Source organism: Corapipo altera, unplaced genomic scaffold, assembly GCF_003945725.1.
Source record: "Corapipo altera isolate COAL_440 unplaced genomic scaffold, ASM394572v1 69, whole genome shotgun sequence".
NCBI lineage: Eukaryota > Metazoa > Chordata > Aves > Passeriformes > Pipridae > Corapipo > Corapipo altera.
In genome coordinates, this window is record NW_020884908.1 from 1,028,886 (window position 1) to 1,042,353 (window position 13,468).

Consider the following 13,468-nt stretch of genomic DNA (forward strand, 5'->3'; position numbering starts at 1 on the left):
AAGCCCCACGCAGACACTTGCTCAGTCCCCCACCAGTGGGATGGAGGAGAAAATCAGAAGGGTAAAAGCCAGAAAGCTCATAGGTGGAGATAAAGACAGTTTAATAGGGAAAGCAAAAGCCCTACACACAAGCAAAGCAAAACAAGGAGTTAATTCACTGCTTCCCATGGGCAAGCAGGTGTTCAGCCATCTCCAGGAGAGCAGGACCCCATCAACCATAGTGGTTACTTGGAAAGATAAACACCTTAGCTCCAAAGGTCCCTCCCTTCCTTCTTCTTCCCTCTATTTTATATACTGAGCATGATGCCATATGATCTGGAATATCCTTTTGGTCAGTTGGGGTCACCTGTCCCAGCTGTGTCTCCTCCCAACCATCCCTGCACCCCCAACTTCCTCACCAGTGTGTCAGTGTGAGAAGCAGAAAAGGCCTTGGCTCTGTGTGAGCCCTACTCAGCAACAACAAAAACATCTCTGTATTATCAACCCTGTGCTCAGCACAAATCCAAAACACTGCCTCGTACCAGCCACTGTGAAGAAAATTAACTCTACCTCAGAAGCAGAAAAAAAGGCTGCCTGAGAGATACAAATGAACTGAAAAAAATCCAAGAAAATTATTTAACTTAGCTTGTATGGGGATGAAGGCGTGCCAGCACACACAGAGGTTTAAAAAAAAAAAAAAAAGAATATCAACCTATGAGGGTTTTGAGGGTTTCTCTTTCTTTCTCCAAAAACGTTCTCTAGAGTTGTTCTCCAGCTTGCAAATTTTGTTCTTGGAGTTTTGCTCCCCTGAACATTTCGAGTTGCCTCTGAGAGTTAACTTTCAGGTCCTTCAAACAAAATTGCTCTTGTGAGGTTTTTTGGGGTTTTGTGTGTGTGTTTGGTTTTCAGTTTTCTTTTAAAGCCTAAAACAGAACTTTTCAAGTAAGGATTTAAAAGGGAACTGAAAAAAAAGCAGTAATAAACCTCTACCACTTGCAGCAGCCCATCTGTAATTTTCTCTTACATGCAAAAATCAAAACTCTGCTCCATCCCTGGAGAGTAATGTGGCACTCCAGCTCAAGAAACTCAGCAAAGCCCCTCTCTGTCTCCTTCCACCTCACTATGCCATTTGTATGTGCTGTTTGTCAAGGAAGTGAGGTCTGTTTTCTGTAGCCTGGACCAAAAGAATGTGACAAAAGGGATGCTGCCACCTTTCTACTGGGGTGTAGAACAAAGTGAGCTGAGGGCTGGGAAGCCCCTCTGCTCAGCCAAGCAGGAAGCATCTCCTCTGGCCTCCCAGGAATGCTGTTGGTCTGTGCAGCAATGCACTGTGGCTGAGACTTCATTCAGGGTAACAGGGAGTGAGGGAGTGTTGCAGGCTGTAGTACTCCCAAATCTGTAAGATGTGTCAAACTCAGACTTTCCCACTGCAGGATTTCCTGTTAGATGTAAGATACCAAGTGGACTTGGGTGTAAGTGCGTTTGTCTGTGGTATCAGACTCACCTTGAGAGGTAAAAACACTTTCTGTGTGAATCTCACAGTCAGATTTAAATCTTACTCCTTTCTTCTTGTGTTTGATTTAAGGTACGTATCTTGGATGCTGATCTAAAAACTAGGAGGTGTGTGTGAGCCAGCTGGCCTTTGTTCCAGCTGTTGTTGTGTTTTCCAGGTCAGCTTCCATGCACACAGATGTTCTGCTGCCCGCCATTTCAACAGTTGGTGCTGTAGTATTATTTCCTAACAATGCCTACTTTCCTAGGCACAAATGCAAGCCCGGTATAAGAACCAGAGACCTCTGAACAAGTTCTTGGAGCTGGAGGGGAGTGGAGAGGGGAGGGAAAGAAAAAAAAAAAGCTAGGAAAAAGCCTTCTCTCACATCCCAGTGCAGGTGCATGAACAGAGAGCACAGCTAAGTGAAAGCTCTTATATTTTCTAGCAGGCCAAACACACTAATGCTGACAATATTTTGGAATAACCCGTTCTTTATTTGCTACCATTGTAAACATCTCTATTACACAGACATCACAGTTTACATTATTGCTTTTATATCATGGTAAACAGGGATTCCTATTAGTATGCAGCTATCTAAGCACAGTGTGATAAGAAGAAACTGCCCACAAGCTGTCTTGGGCTGGGTTGTTTTTAATTCCCTAGAGAAAGAAAGACAGTATCTAGACTGGCACAAGAAACATCAGTCCAAAAATTAGTCAACATTGTACTACAGCAACACAAACAAGTATGACAGAAAGAAATCACAGGTTACATCTTTCACCACGCATTCACTAGCAGTATTTTCAAGAATACTGACTGCCCACCTAACTCAATACAAACTTTTTCATTATGATAATTCCTAAAACAAAGCTAAGTAATTTTTTCATAAAGTTTTATTTTAAACTGGGATGGAAGGTCTGGAAAACCACTGCTTGGGGCTTTGTGCGTGTCTAATTGCTTGTTTGCATGGTTTTGGTTTTGTTTTTCAAAGAGTGAAAATCCAAAACTGTTTATCTGAGGTGTTTAAATTGGCCCCTTTTCCAGTTGTCCTTTAGGACAAAACACCCTATCCTTTACATGGCTGTATCAGATGACAGAAGCACAACCAGTTTAAAAACATTCTCATTTTCTTTCCTCCTAAGTAGCACTGTCTTCAGATCACTTTCCAGTCAAGTTGGTTACTTATGAAGCAAAGGGTTTACTTAGTGAAAGACTAGATTTTACTTTTGCTTGTGGTAAACTACTTATCTTCAGATTATTTTGTTCGTAGAGTGGTACCACGTTTCAAGCATACATTAAACAACAAAAGTGGAGGTAGTTTGTTAAACAGTTGCTACAGGAACGACAAAAAATTTAGAGAACCACCTTGTCTTAAGTTTTAGAATTTTTTTCTTAAATGACTGTTGCATACAAGCTTTCACAGAGTGAATGCTTTAAAGAGGCAGCAAGTTAGAAAACTAACAGCACTTACAAATTCTGAAAAGGCAGTATGTACTTAGAAGCGTGACGGTTAATAAATAAGAGAATTTAGCAAGTTTTTAAGACTCTCAGAATAACCTGTGAGCAACAAATTCTGATGCTGAACAAATTGATTATATAAACCTTGCAGAAAGGTGGCCTACCTCTGTTTCCAATCTTCCATAACCTCAGGATTGTCACTCTACTACAGAGTTGGCATAAATTGGCGCTGACTAGTAAAGCATCGTTCTTCCCTTCCCTAAACACAATTTTACCTTTTTCCATATGTCTTCTACCTACCACCATAATACAATTAGCCTACCACTGGTGCAAACAGGGACACCCAGTACTAGTCTACATATAGTGAGTGACTCCTAGACAGAATTACTGGGCATGCAAATTCTAAGTCTTTAGTGGGAAGGTGTGCTGGAGCCTAACATAAACATTCACCTTAATTACAACATGCAAACTAATGTATTCCCACATGTCTCACTCACTGATGATGGCTGGGTTTACTTTTTCCCCTTGTATACTGCCACAGTTTAGTCCCAGGTCACTCATTGATTTAAAAAGAAAAAAAACTAAACAGAGATGCATCTCACACTAAACTCTATCTACATCCTACACTAAAACACCTCTGCTGTGTGATAGGAAATCTGAAACTCCGTGGTTGGGCTTTAGAAGCCCCAGCAATAGTCAAATGTCAGTCTCCCAGTGAACAAGTTAAAGTTTCAGTGCTGGAAAGACAAGGGTGTAGATTATTTTTGCAACTGTTGCCAAATAAAATAGAGCTTGCAAACCTAGCTCGGGTAGTGTTTAGAGAGGTGTCTCAAGCAGCTTTGTTGCTAGCTAGAAAGCAGTAGATGAAAATAAAAGAATAGGATCTCCTTTCCTGCTGCTGCTAAACATACTGGGGTCACCTCTGAAATTCAGTCACTCGTGTTGCTTGCAAAGGAGATCTACAAGCAGTAGCAAAAGTTATTAATGGAGATAAACTCAACAGAAGCTGAGGCTAGAAAGCATACTTGGAATGAGTCTACTTTCCACTTCCTTCCTCAGATTTTAGGCATGTCCAATGTCTGCAAGGGCCAGAGAAACAGAGCTTCACTGCAGGACCTGAATCGCAGAATGCTCTCCACAGGATCTCAGCTTTTCAGGGGTGAGAACTGCAGGATCCAAGTACCTGGAAGTAGCAAAAGAACTGGGCTTCCCATGGTCAGTTTGTATCTAATGTGGTCAGTTTAACTGTTTGGTTTACAAGCCAGGGCATAACCGTAAATACTCTCCCTCTGAGCATCTTCACAGTGCTTTTCCTTTTTTTTTTTTTTTTTATCAAGTGGAACAGCATCCAACCCAACCCAGGTGAGATGAGCCCTTCTCTGCCCTGCACACATTAAACTTGTTACACTCTCATCTACACCTAAAGTACCATAAAAAGAAAACAGAACTGTGTTACCTCCTCCTACACATGTACTGTCTACCCTGATCCAGGAGCTTTCCCACAAGCAAGAGATGACCAACATTTAAGGGATCAAGAGCATGTGGGTGGATGCAGTGCAACAAGTCACTAGTTACACAATACAGACTCACAGAACTGCTGAGGTGGGAAGGCACCTCTGAAGATCACAAAGTCCAATCTCCAGCCCAAAGCAGGGTCCCTCAGAACAGGCTGCTTAAGGCCAAGTCTAATTGGGTTTTGATGATCTCTAAGAGACACAGTACCACATATTATAATATATTTCATACTTATGTAGTGTAACAATACTCATTAGAAAAAGGGATTTGTCTCTTTTTTTTTTTTCCTTCTCATGTTCAATGCTTGTATTCTTCAGGAATCTCTTCATGACTAGTCACTGACTACAACTAGTTTACCTGAGATGATTTAAAAAAAAAAATAAAGTCATGAAAGCTTGTATTAGCATACAAATTTTGTGCCACTGTGAGCTATTTAGGTACCTTGTGAAAGAATTTTTCTCAAATAAATCAAGTTTCTAAGGCTGTGATCTCGTTACAGAATCAAAATAAAAGACATTGAAAAAAGCAGAAGGCACTTATTTAATAGTAGTTCTTAGAAAATGAAATGATGGTCATGCCAAATCCATTTAAAGTTGCTCTAAGCAATAATTAGTCACAATATAGACAAGAAGTCCTATTGACTAGATTGTCTGAGGATGGTAAGGTTAAGGAACACATCAAAGTTGCACCCTTCCATGGAAAACACATCTCTGTTAGAGGCTAGTACTCAGATGTGAATTTAATTTCACAAAATAAGGACTGCAGCTGCAGTAAAAGTTTTTCTTTAAAATTTATAAAAGGGCTAAACTAGATCTCTTGTACTTCCCACTAAGAATACCCCATTACCTGCTAGAAGAAAGGGCTGACAACAGATACAAAGTCAATCATCCTGAGCATCTGAAGTCAGATTATAAAGAATCAAAAATTTTTACAGTAGGAATACTTTTAGAAAGAGTAGCTTTAGCCTGAGAATCTTATCCTCATGCTGATGACTTGTGGTTCCTTTTGTTTGTTTTGCAAACTAAATTTCTTCCAAGCATAGGAAGTGGCTGGTACAAATCCACAGATAAAAAACTTCCTTAGCCAGAAGTAACTTCTAGTAAGTACATCAGTATGGTGATGGATTAAGCCTCTTCTCCAAAATTATAAATGACTAATATGTCCCCTCCATGCACCTCTTAATTACAGAAAAATTTATCATTGATTAGTGAATGATAATGACATGTAATGGAACAAGAACACAAGAAGTCTAAAACCAGGGGAATTTTATCTACAACTCAAACTTAACTTGAACTATTAGATTAAAAAGTTGGAATTTAAGTTCAAAGTTGAAAAGTTGAATTTAAACTGTCTTTTAAAAGATAATTAACTGTGAAACCTATTCATAGAAAACATGATGCAGCATAAATACCTGCTTCATGTTCCTGCATCAAGAAATAAAAAAGTGAAAGCAAGTGATCCAGAGGCTTTTGAGATTTATGGGTTGGTTTTTGTGTTGGTTGGTTGGCTGGTTTTTGTTTAACTTCCTTCTTAAAAAGCTGCCCTTTGGAGAATAGCATATAAATACCTGTAAACAGAGGTTGATTGTACAAGCTTTCTTAACTGAATTTTGCTAATTTTTTTTTTTAATGTAAAAAAAGGTTCTATTGTTAAACAGTTTTTGGTGAAACACACAAGACTTCAATCCAAATGCATCATTCAATTTTTGATGCAGAACCTCAAATTCTGCAGAGGAGTTATGGTTTCTTTGTATTTTGTAAGGTGAGTATCACGTTGCAATCCAGTAGAAGTCCCTTAACTTTTTCATGGAATTTCTCTCTGTACTGGTTGAAGTGCATAATGCTTTCTGGTTCTTCTTCAAACCAGAACTTGTCAAACTCATAAACTAGATAACCTGTGAAGAAAATAAAATACAGATCTGCAAAAATTACCTCCAAAGTTTCCTGCCTTGATCTAGCTAGTCCTAGAATGATCCCTTAGACATCCCTTAAAACAAGGACTGTCCTATCCTGTGCTACAGCAAGCTTTTGGATACTGTAATAATTAATAAAAATAATTAAATTTGCAAATATTGAGTTTTCTAACAGCAGTCTCTAATATACAGAAAGCCACACAAATTATCCCTTAAATGTACATTTCTCTAGTCCAATGTTTAAGCATCAGGTGCATTTCCAACACCAATCCAAGAAGAAAAAGACACACAGCTCGCTCTGGCTAATGAGAGAAGAGTGGAAGTGCACTCCAAAACCTAAACTCCATGTTGTAAGCCTCCCCTTGGTAGTCTGTACTAAAGGAGCTGAGAATACTTACAGTAAAACTGATGGAAGTGCTCCATCTGGGGCAATCCAGCCACCATGTTGTACAGATGAGACTTTAAAGCACCATTCTTGAGCAAGCTGTATGCCATTTCTGTCAGATTGATCCCAACTATTGCATAGGAATATCTGCAACACAAATCATGGGGCTCGTTTTACCTTATGGACTGGAAGTCTTAAAAGCTCCCCTGAAACAGTTTGCTTTAGGATACCTGTAAGAGTCAATTTTTGGGCAGTATTGAGATGGAAAGGCCATCAACATTGACCTCAACTTGCTCATTTGAAATCCTTAGATCTGCTGGAATATTAAAAATTGCATGTCCAAAATGTAGTTACAGTATAAATGGAATGGCTGTTGCAACCTGCTCTTCAAGCTGAAAAAAATCTGGTTTTTTGTTGCATGGTAGAGAAAGCATAACAGAGATTCTTAAAGAACAGTTAAAGTGGTTTTGAAAGAAGGAAAAATAAAAATTAGTTCATTTGTGTAAATTGTATGGTGATTTAATTGAGCAAAAAGTCTCAGATATCCTATTCAGGACCTAGTTACACAGGGTAATATTATTTAGAATCAAAGTCATGAAGGTCTCCTGCTCTTGGTAGGTCACTGAGTTAACAGGGGACTAGATAGATCAGATTATTTTATCTAACTGGTCTTAGAGTATATTTTCCCTGTAAAATGTTTAAATATGCAAAGCTTTCAAAAACTAAGTTAAATTTGAACAAAACATCTGTTTGAATATACTTATTACAGTACAGAAACCTAGCAAAAAAGAGGACCTTAAGAGAGAATCTCTACCATCCCAACACATGATCAGTAAAAGGCAAAAAATAAGTATTAATTTCTAAATCTAATCTAAGCCTATTAGAAATAAAGCTAACTATGATGTTAAATGCATTCACTGTGTTAACCAAAGACAGTATTTTGCAACATTTTTGTCCCAGCAAATCCGTTTAAAATAAAAAAAAAGCTGCACATAGTTCCCCGCCCCAAAATTGATTTCAGTGTTCGGTTTCTCACACCTTTCTATTTTGGTCCTTTTTTTTTATTCTTTAATGGAAAAAACCCAAAAATATTATCTTCTTAATTTTCTGGACACATACTTGGCATGCATCACATGAGCTCTTACACAGAACAAGCCAGAAAAAAATCATACAGTGACTTACCCCAACTTTGGGTGATTTGAACGAGAAAGGATCTGCCGAGCTTCGTTGGTGTAATGCTTACTGAAATACCTGGCAGTGTGAAACAGGATCTTTCATTGGTTTAAGTTCATATAATTGTGTTCAACATTAAAATATGTAGCTCTAAACTAAAGCTGAATACTACTCCCTAATGAAAAGTGGCACATAATGAAAGCCAAGGAAAAGGTAGCAAATTAAGTTATACTCAGCATGAACTAATACTGTAAAAAAAAAACCCAAAAACCATTGTGATCTGAACATCAAATATGAAGTTCACCCCAGTCCACAGATTAGCTTAGCAAAGATATGTAAACTTATCTGGTTTTCTTTGCAATAATTAATTTGTGAATTTTTAAAGCTTTTGACAAGTTAGTTACAACCTACCAAATCTATCAGATGACAACAAAAGATAAGGTGTCTTGGGCAAATTTCTGCCCCTTCCCTCTCTTGTTGACTTTACCCAGCCACATGTTTACAGATGTGCAGTTGCTAGAAATGTTGGCTTATTTAGAACGTAATGGTTTCTATTTGCTTCTATTCCGTTTTTATTAGAGATGGCAGTAACTAGAGAAAATACACAGATATTGAAAACTAGTTACAAAAGAAATTAAATACTTCTTTTCACTTACACCAGATTCACTAAGCCCAGCAGACCCATTCCTCTGAAGTCTGTTTTGGGATCATCGCCTTGGAAGCCGATGTCACACCACTGCTTGCTGATTCGGGCCTTCAGATTCTCGTGAGGCATCAGCAAATTCCAGAGCTGCACAAATATGCTTCCATGTTACACACAGCTGCTACAGCATTCAAAGCCACATAATTCAGAACACTTGCTGCTGCATGTTAGAAACCCCTCCCCAGGGACCAGGACGCAATCTGCACGCTGTTCTTTTCTGTTAGTGGCAATCTGGAGTCGTGCCACAATGGCTTACTTCAGAAATGACAAAAATTACTGCATTTAACATTAAATCTGATACTTTCCCTTCACAGACAAAGAGACTGTAACAACACTAAAGAAACAAATACTTGTTTCACCTTAGAAATTATGTATCATTTTGTGATAGGACAGCTATAAACTGAAATACAAATTCTCAGTGAATACATAACATGCCAATGTTATGCATAGCATAACATAATGTTATTGCATAGCAAGTTGAGATAATTAAGAAGTGCTAAGAAAACAACACACTAATATATTTGCACAGTAGAAGCTATTTTAAAAAGCCTCAAGCTTTTTAAAATAACCAATATGTTATTTGGTTGCTATTATTTATAGTTGCCTAAAATACATTACTGATAATCTTTATCTTCCAGCATTAAACCATTGTCTTTGACATTGACAGGGATGCAGTAATAAGAAAATACTTTTTTTTAATTCAGTAATGACTGGTTTACAAAGTTACACACATGCATAAGGCTGAATATCTTTTTCGTAGCATTCAGTGACCCATTAGAAACCTATTTTGCTACTTACCTGTTGCTGTTGTTGTCTGATTTCACATAAAATAATTCCAGTGCAAGTAACTCTAGTTTACTAATCTGTTTTGCTTTGAAGTTGTATTTTAATGTGTCACTCCTATAATGGCTTAGCAGTTTATAAGTAGAAAAGAGCTTTAAATAGGCCAGCTGCTAAGAATACTACCAACAAGTTCATTCAAGGTGTTCTACCTGGAGGGGAAAAAAACCCAAACAAACAGCTTTTGTATTTAAAAAATTATTTCACCTCAATTAACTGTTCCTCGTGTTCTTCATTTTCCGAATCATATGGGACCTTCCTTAGGTTTTCCACATTCAAATACAGTTTTTTATAACCTGATATCTGCAGTAAGGATATATGCAGATTTGCCTTAAACCTGAAATAATAACAAAACACCACAGAGAAGCTATTAAACAGGCCTAATTAGCCATAAATTCCAGCTTGAACTACCAGAGAAGACCTTTCTTATGTTAATGCAATGTAAATACTAAAATTAGGAAGTGCTTTATGTTTATCTTTCAAACTATAGCATATTCATTAAGTACACTGCCATGGATCTCACATACTTTAAAAATCCCTAGCCCATTCCAGTGCTGCAGTCAGGCTCTCTTAGAAGAAAAATAAATCAAAATTAGCTAAAATCTGCTATGACACAAGAAAACCCCATATATCATCCTGACCCCTGTACCTTCACCTACCCCTAAATTTTTTGTGAGTCTTAAAGTCAAACTTTCAAAGAAGCACTTCATTAAACTCTAAAATTTTGACTGTTCACAATATTCCCCTCTTATTTGCTAATTACTTATGCAAATAAATGCAAACATTCATCAGGCATCACTGTGCTCTCTCAAATGTATCCAAGCAATTACACAGCTCTTGTAATCAATCTATGCAATAATCATATTAGTTACAAATATGGAGTAACAGAAGGGGCTTGCAAAATAGAGATGCAGTAATCCCAAATCCATGTCAATTAAAACTTTGCAATTTATTTTTTAGAACTGATGAGGACACAACCACACCTTATTTTCTAATTTCATTCTAAATACTTGTGTTGAATGGCTTAAATATTGCATAAGATTAAGCAACTGCAAGAACATGCTTAAGAAGTGAGAGTTATCAGCCATGAAGAACTTATGTCCAGTTTCCAGACATACTCTGTATCCCTCTGTTCGATTCTCTTTTCTTTCATTACATCTCTGACACACTTCTCCACTTCAGCTTCTTCAACATGTACAGCATTTCTTAAAACCTAGGAATTAAACACAGCAAATGACTTCAAAAGAAATGCAGAAATCATCGAACTCATTATTATTTCTCAGCTTCTGTATATCTGCCATGTATATATTATTCACTATAAAAGGACAAGAGTCAATTCACTGCAATTGTTTACAATAAATTGGCTCAAATTGCATATAAAAGATCTGCAATAATTACATAAAAGCATAATTTGTAAATTTTTCAGACTGTAGACAACAGTGTTTATCCAGGAGTTCCATAAAGAATAAATGAAAAGCTGGAGAGTTGCTTAGTCTAGGTTCTTGTTTGCTTTCAACTGCTGAACTGAAACATGTTCTTCCTAATGCAATTGAAACAAATGCAGCCAAGGAAGTAATGCTTCAGAATTAGGAGACACAGAGCTAACCAAGCTGAGGTTTCAATGGAAATAAACATTTGAAGGCATATGGGGTTATTTTGGAGAAACCTTAACTAACCCAAGCATAGAACTCAAAATGCTGTTCTCTCCTCTTTGCCTTTTATTCCTCTACAGTGCTCCACTCTCAAAAAGTAAATGCACATGTTCTTTTCCAGAGATCTCTCTCTGAAACAAGGTTTTATTAAGGTTTCATCCCTGGAATCTCTTACCTTATTCTTTGATGATTCCAGTGAATGTTCTACAATACAAAAAAAAGAAGACGTCACAGTTAAATTGAAGTATTTTAAATAATTGACAATAGGTGTTCTTCCAGCATATAAGTGTTATAAGATTTTGCATCCCTTTAACACATATAATAAAAAATTACTCAATCTTAAAATGAAGAGCTATCAGGTAACTGAAGGTCTTAATTTACATAGGTTTTTGTTTTTATAACCCTCGAGTACAATGCTGAAAATAGACTCGCATTTTTTTAAAACATCAATTAAGTGTACAAAACAAAGACAAATTTGAAAAGGTGTCAAAACAAAAATATGTCTCAACGTGTTTCTATTTTCAGAAATTGTTTTCTGTTTATTACTGAATAATAAGGAAGTGTAAAGGTCACTTCTTCAAGCTATTGTGAAACCACAAAAACGTTACGTAGTTTCTTAACTTGCCATTGCTATTTCAGATCAAAATTCTGCATTAGCAGAATTCTACGTTAAATCACTCTTCCTCCCTCACTCCCAAAAAAATGCATTTACATACATCTGTCTGAGTTTTTTAGTGGGTAAAAACATATACAAAGCGATGGGAAGACTGGGGGAAAAGATACGATTTTTGATTCATTTTTTTGCAAGACACTGGAATTACCTTAGCGAGCGTGCAAGGAAACTAGCTCTGGCATTCTGATTTAAAATTCTCATTTAAAATGAAGGGAGGAGTGAACACACAACGCAGGGGATGCACAGAGCACTCGGGACAGGCACTGGTTCCCAGCTATTGGAGACCAGAGGGCTGGGAGGGGACAATTCCCTGGAAGGAGGTTGTGGCCAGGTGAGGAGTCGGTCTCTCCTCCCAGGGAACAAGAGACAGGAGGAAACGGCCTCAGGTCGTTATATCCAACCCTAGAGGAGGCTTCGGTTGGAAATAAGGAAAAACGCCTTCACTGAAAGGGTTGTCAGGCACCGGGACAGGCTGCCCGGGCAAGTGGCTGAGTCGCCATCCCGGGAGGTATTTGAAAGACGTGTAGATGTGGCGCTTGGGGACACGGCTCAGTGGCGGGGTTTAGTGGTTCAGTGGTGGGGTTCAGTGGTTGCGCTCGGAGGTCTCTTCCAGCCTAAACGACTCCGCGGTTCCGCTGCTGTTCGCGGCGCTCCCGCAGCTCCGGCCCGGCCCCGGCCCCGGCCCCTCCATTACCTACGCTCAGCGTCCGCCGCGCCCCCGCCGCGGCGCCGCCCAGGACGCGCTGCAGCTCGCACTTCCCGGTCAGCAGCCGCAGGACCCACTTCAGCCAGAACCGAAAGTATTTGTCGTACAGGAACCCCCAGAGGCGCCCCCACATCTTGCGCGGGCGGCAGCCCCGCGCCTGGCGGGGGCCGAGCGCGCCGTGCCCGGGGGAGCCGCTGCCCGGGGCCCCTCAGCCCGCCCGGCGCCCCCTCGCGGCCGGGGCGCTGCGGGCCCCTCACGGCGCGGCGGGGACCCGGCGGCGCCCGGCCGGTCCCCGCATTCCCCGCCGGAACCCGCCCTCCCGACCTGGAAGTGATCGCGGGGCGGAAGTGCCGGTTGGGAAGATGGTTCCCTTTCGGCCCCGCGGGGCTGCCTCTCCTTCTCCCTTGCCCGGCGCCCGCCCGCCTCCTGCCCCGCCGGGCGGGGAGCGCTGCCCCTCCCGGGGCTGCCACTGTTGTCGGCAAAGGTCGGGTTCCTCACCCGGTGTCCGACAAGCCAGTAGTTACACACTCCAGAGAGACATTGATTACTTCGTTCAACCCTGCGCGCCCCCGGTGGAATTCCACAAATCGAGCGCCCCAACTATCAGAGCTGTTTATACTTTTAGCAAACAAAGGAATTAGTGTTCGTTGGCTACAAGTTGCATAGCAGTTCGTTTATTAATTAGTATTCTATCTCCTATTGGTTAATGATTGCCCCTCTTCTCATACTAATTAGTCCCCATGCTCAGTCTTTCTCTTCTCTTGGGTGGGTGGGTTTCTTCGGTCGCGGGTCCCTGAGTCGCTGGTTCCCATCTCCCCCTGAGGGAATTACCTTTTACCCACTCGGAGCTGATTCCAGCACAGTTGCTGACTTGGGTTTATTAGTTTCTTCGTTATCTCAGGAGTTCTGCCGAATGTCCTCGTGGCCGTAAATCCTGCATTCTTTGTGTCCACTGTCAGTGATACATCCTTCCCGAGTTC

At 39.9% G+C, this 13,468-nt stretch overlaps 1 protein-coding gene across 1 annotated transcript; it reads right to left on the minus strand.

Moving 5' to 3' along the window:
* Nucleotides 1–1,944: 1,944 nt before the first annotated feature.
* ELMOD2 (ELMO domain containing 2) lies at nucleotides 1,945–12,679 on the minus strand. The gene is made up of 8 exons (XM_027652683.1): nucleotides 12,477–12,679; nucleotides 11,285–11,313; nucleotides 10,576–10,670; nucleotides 9,665–9,794; nucleotides 8,571–8,704; nucleotides 7,924–7,992; nucleotides 6,755–6,888; nucleotides 1,945–6,338 (listed from the first exon to the last, which is right to left on the minus strand). Exons 1-8 carry the CDS (start codon nucleotides 12,619–12,621, stop codon nucleotides 6,181–6,183), a joined length of 894 nt encoding a protein of 297 aa, XP_027508484.1. The 5' UTR covers nucleotides 12,622–12,679; the 3' UTR covers nucleotides 1,945–6,180.
* Between the last annotated feature and the right edge of the window lie 789 nt (nucleotides 12,680–13,468).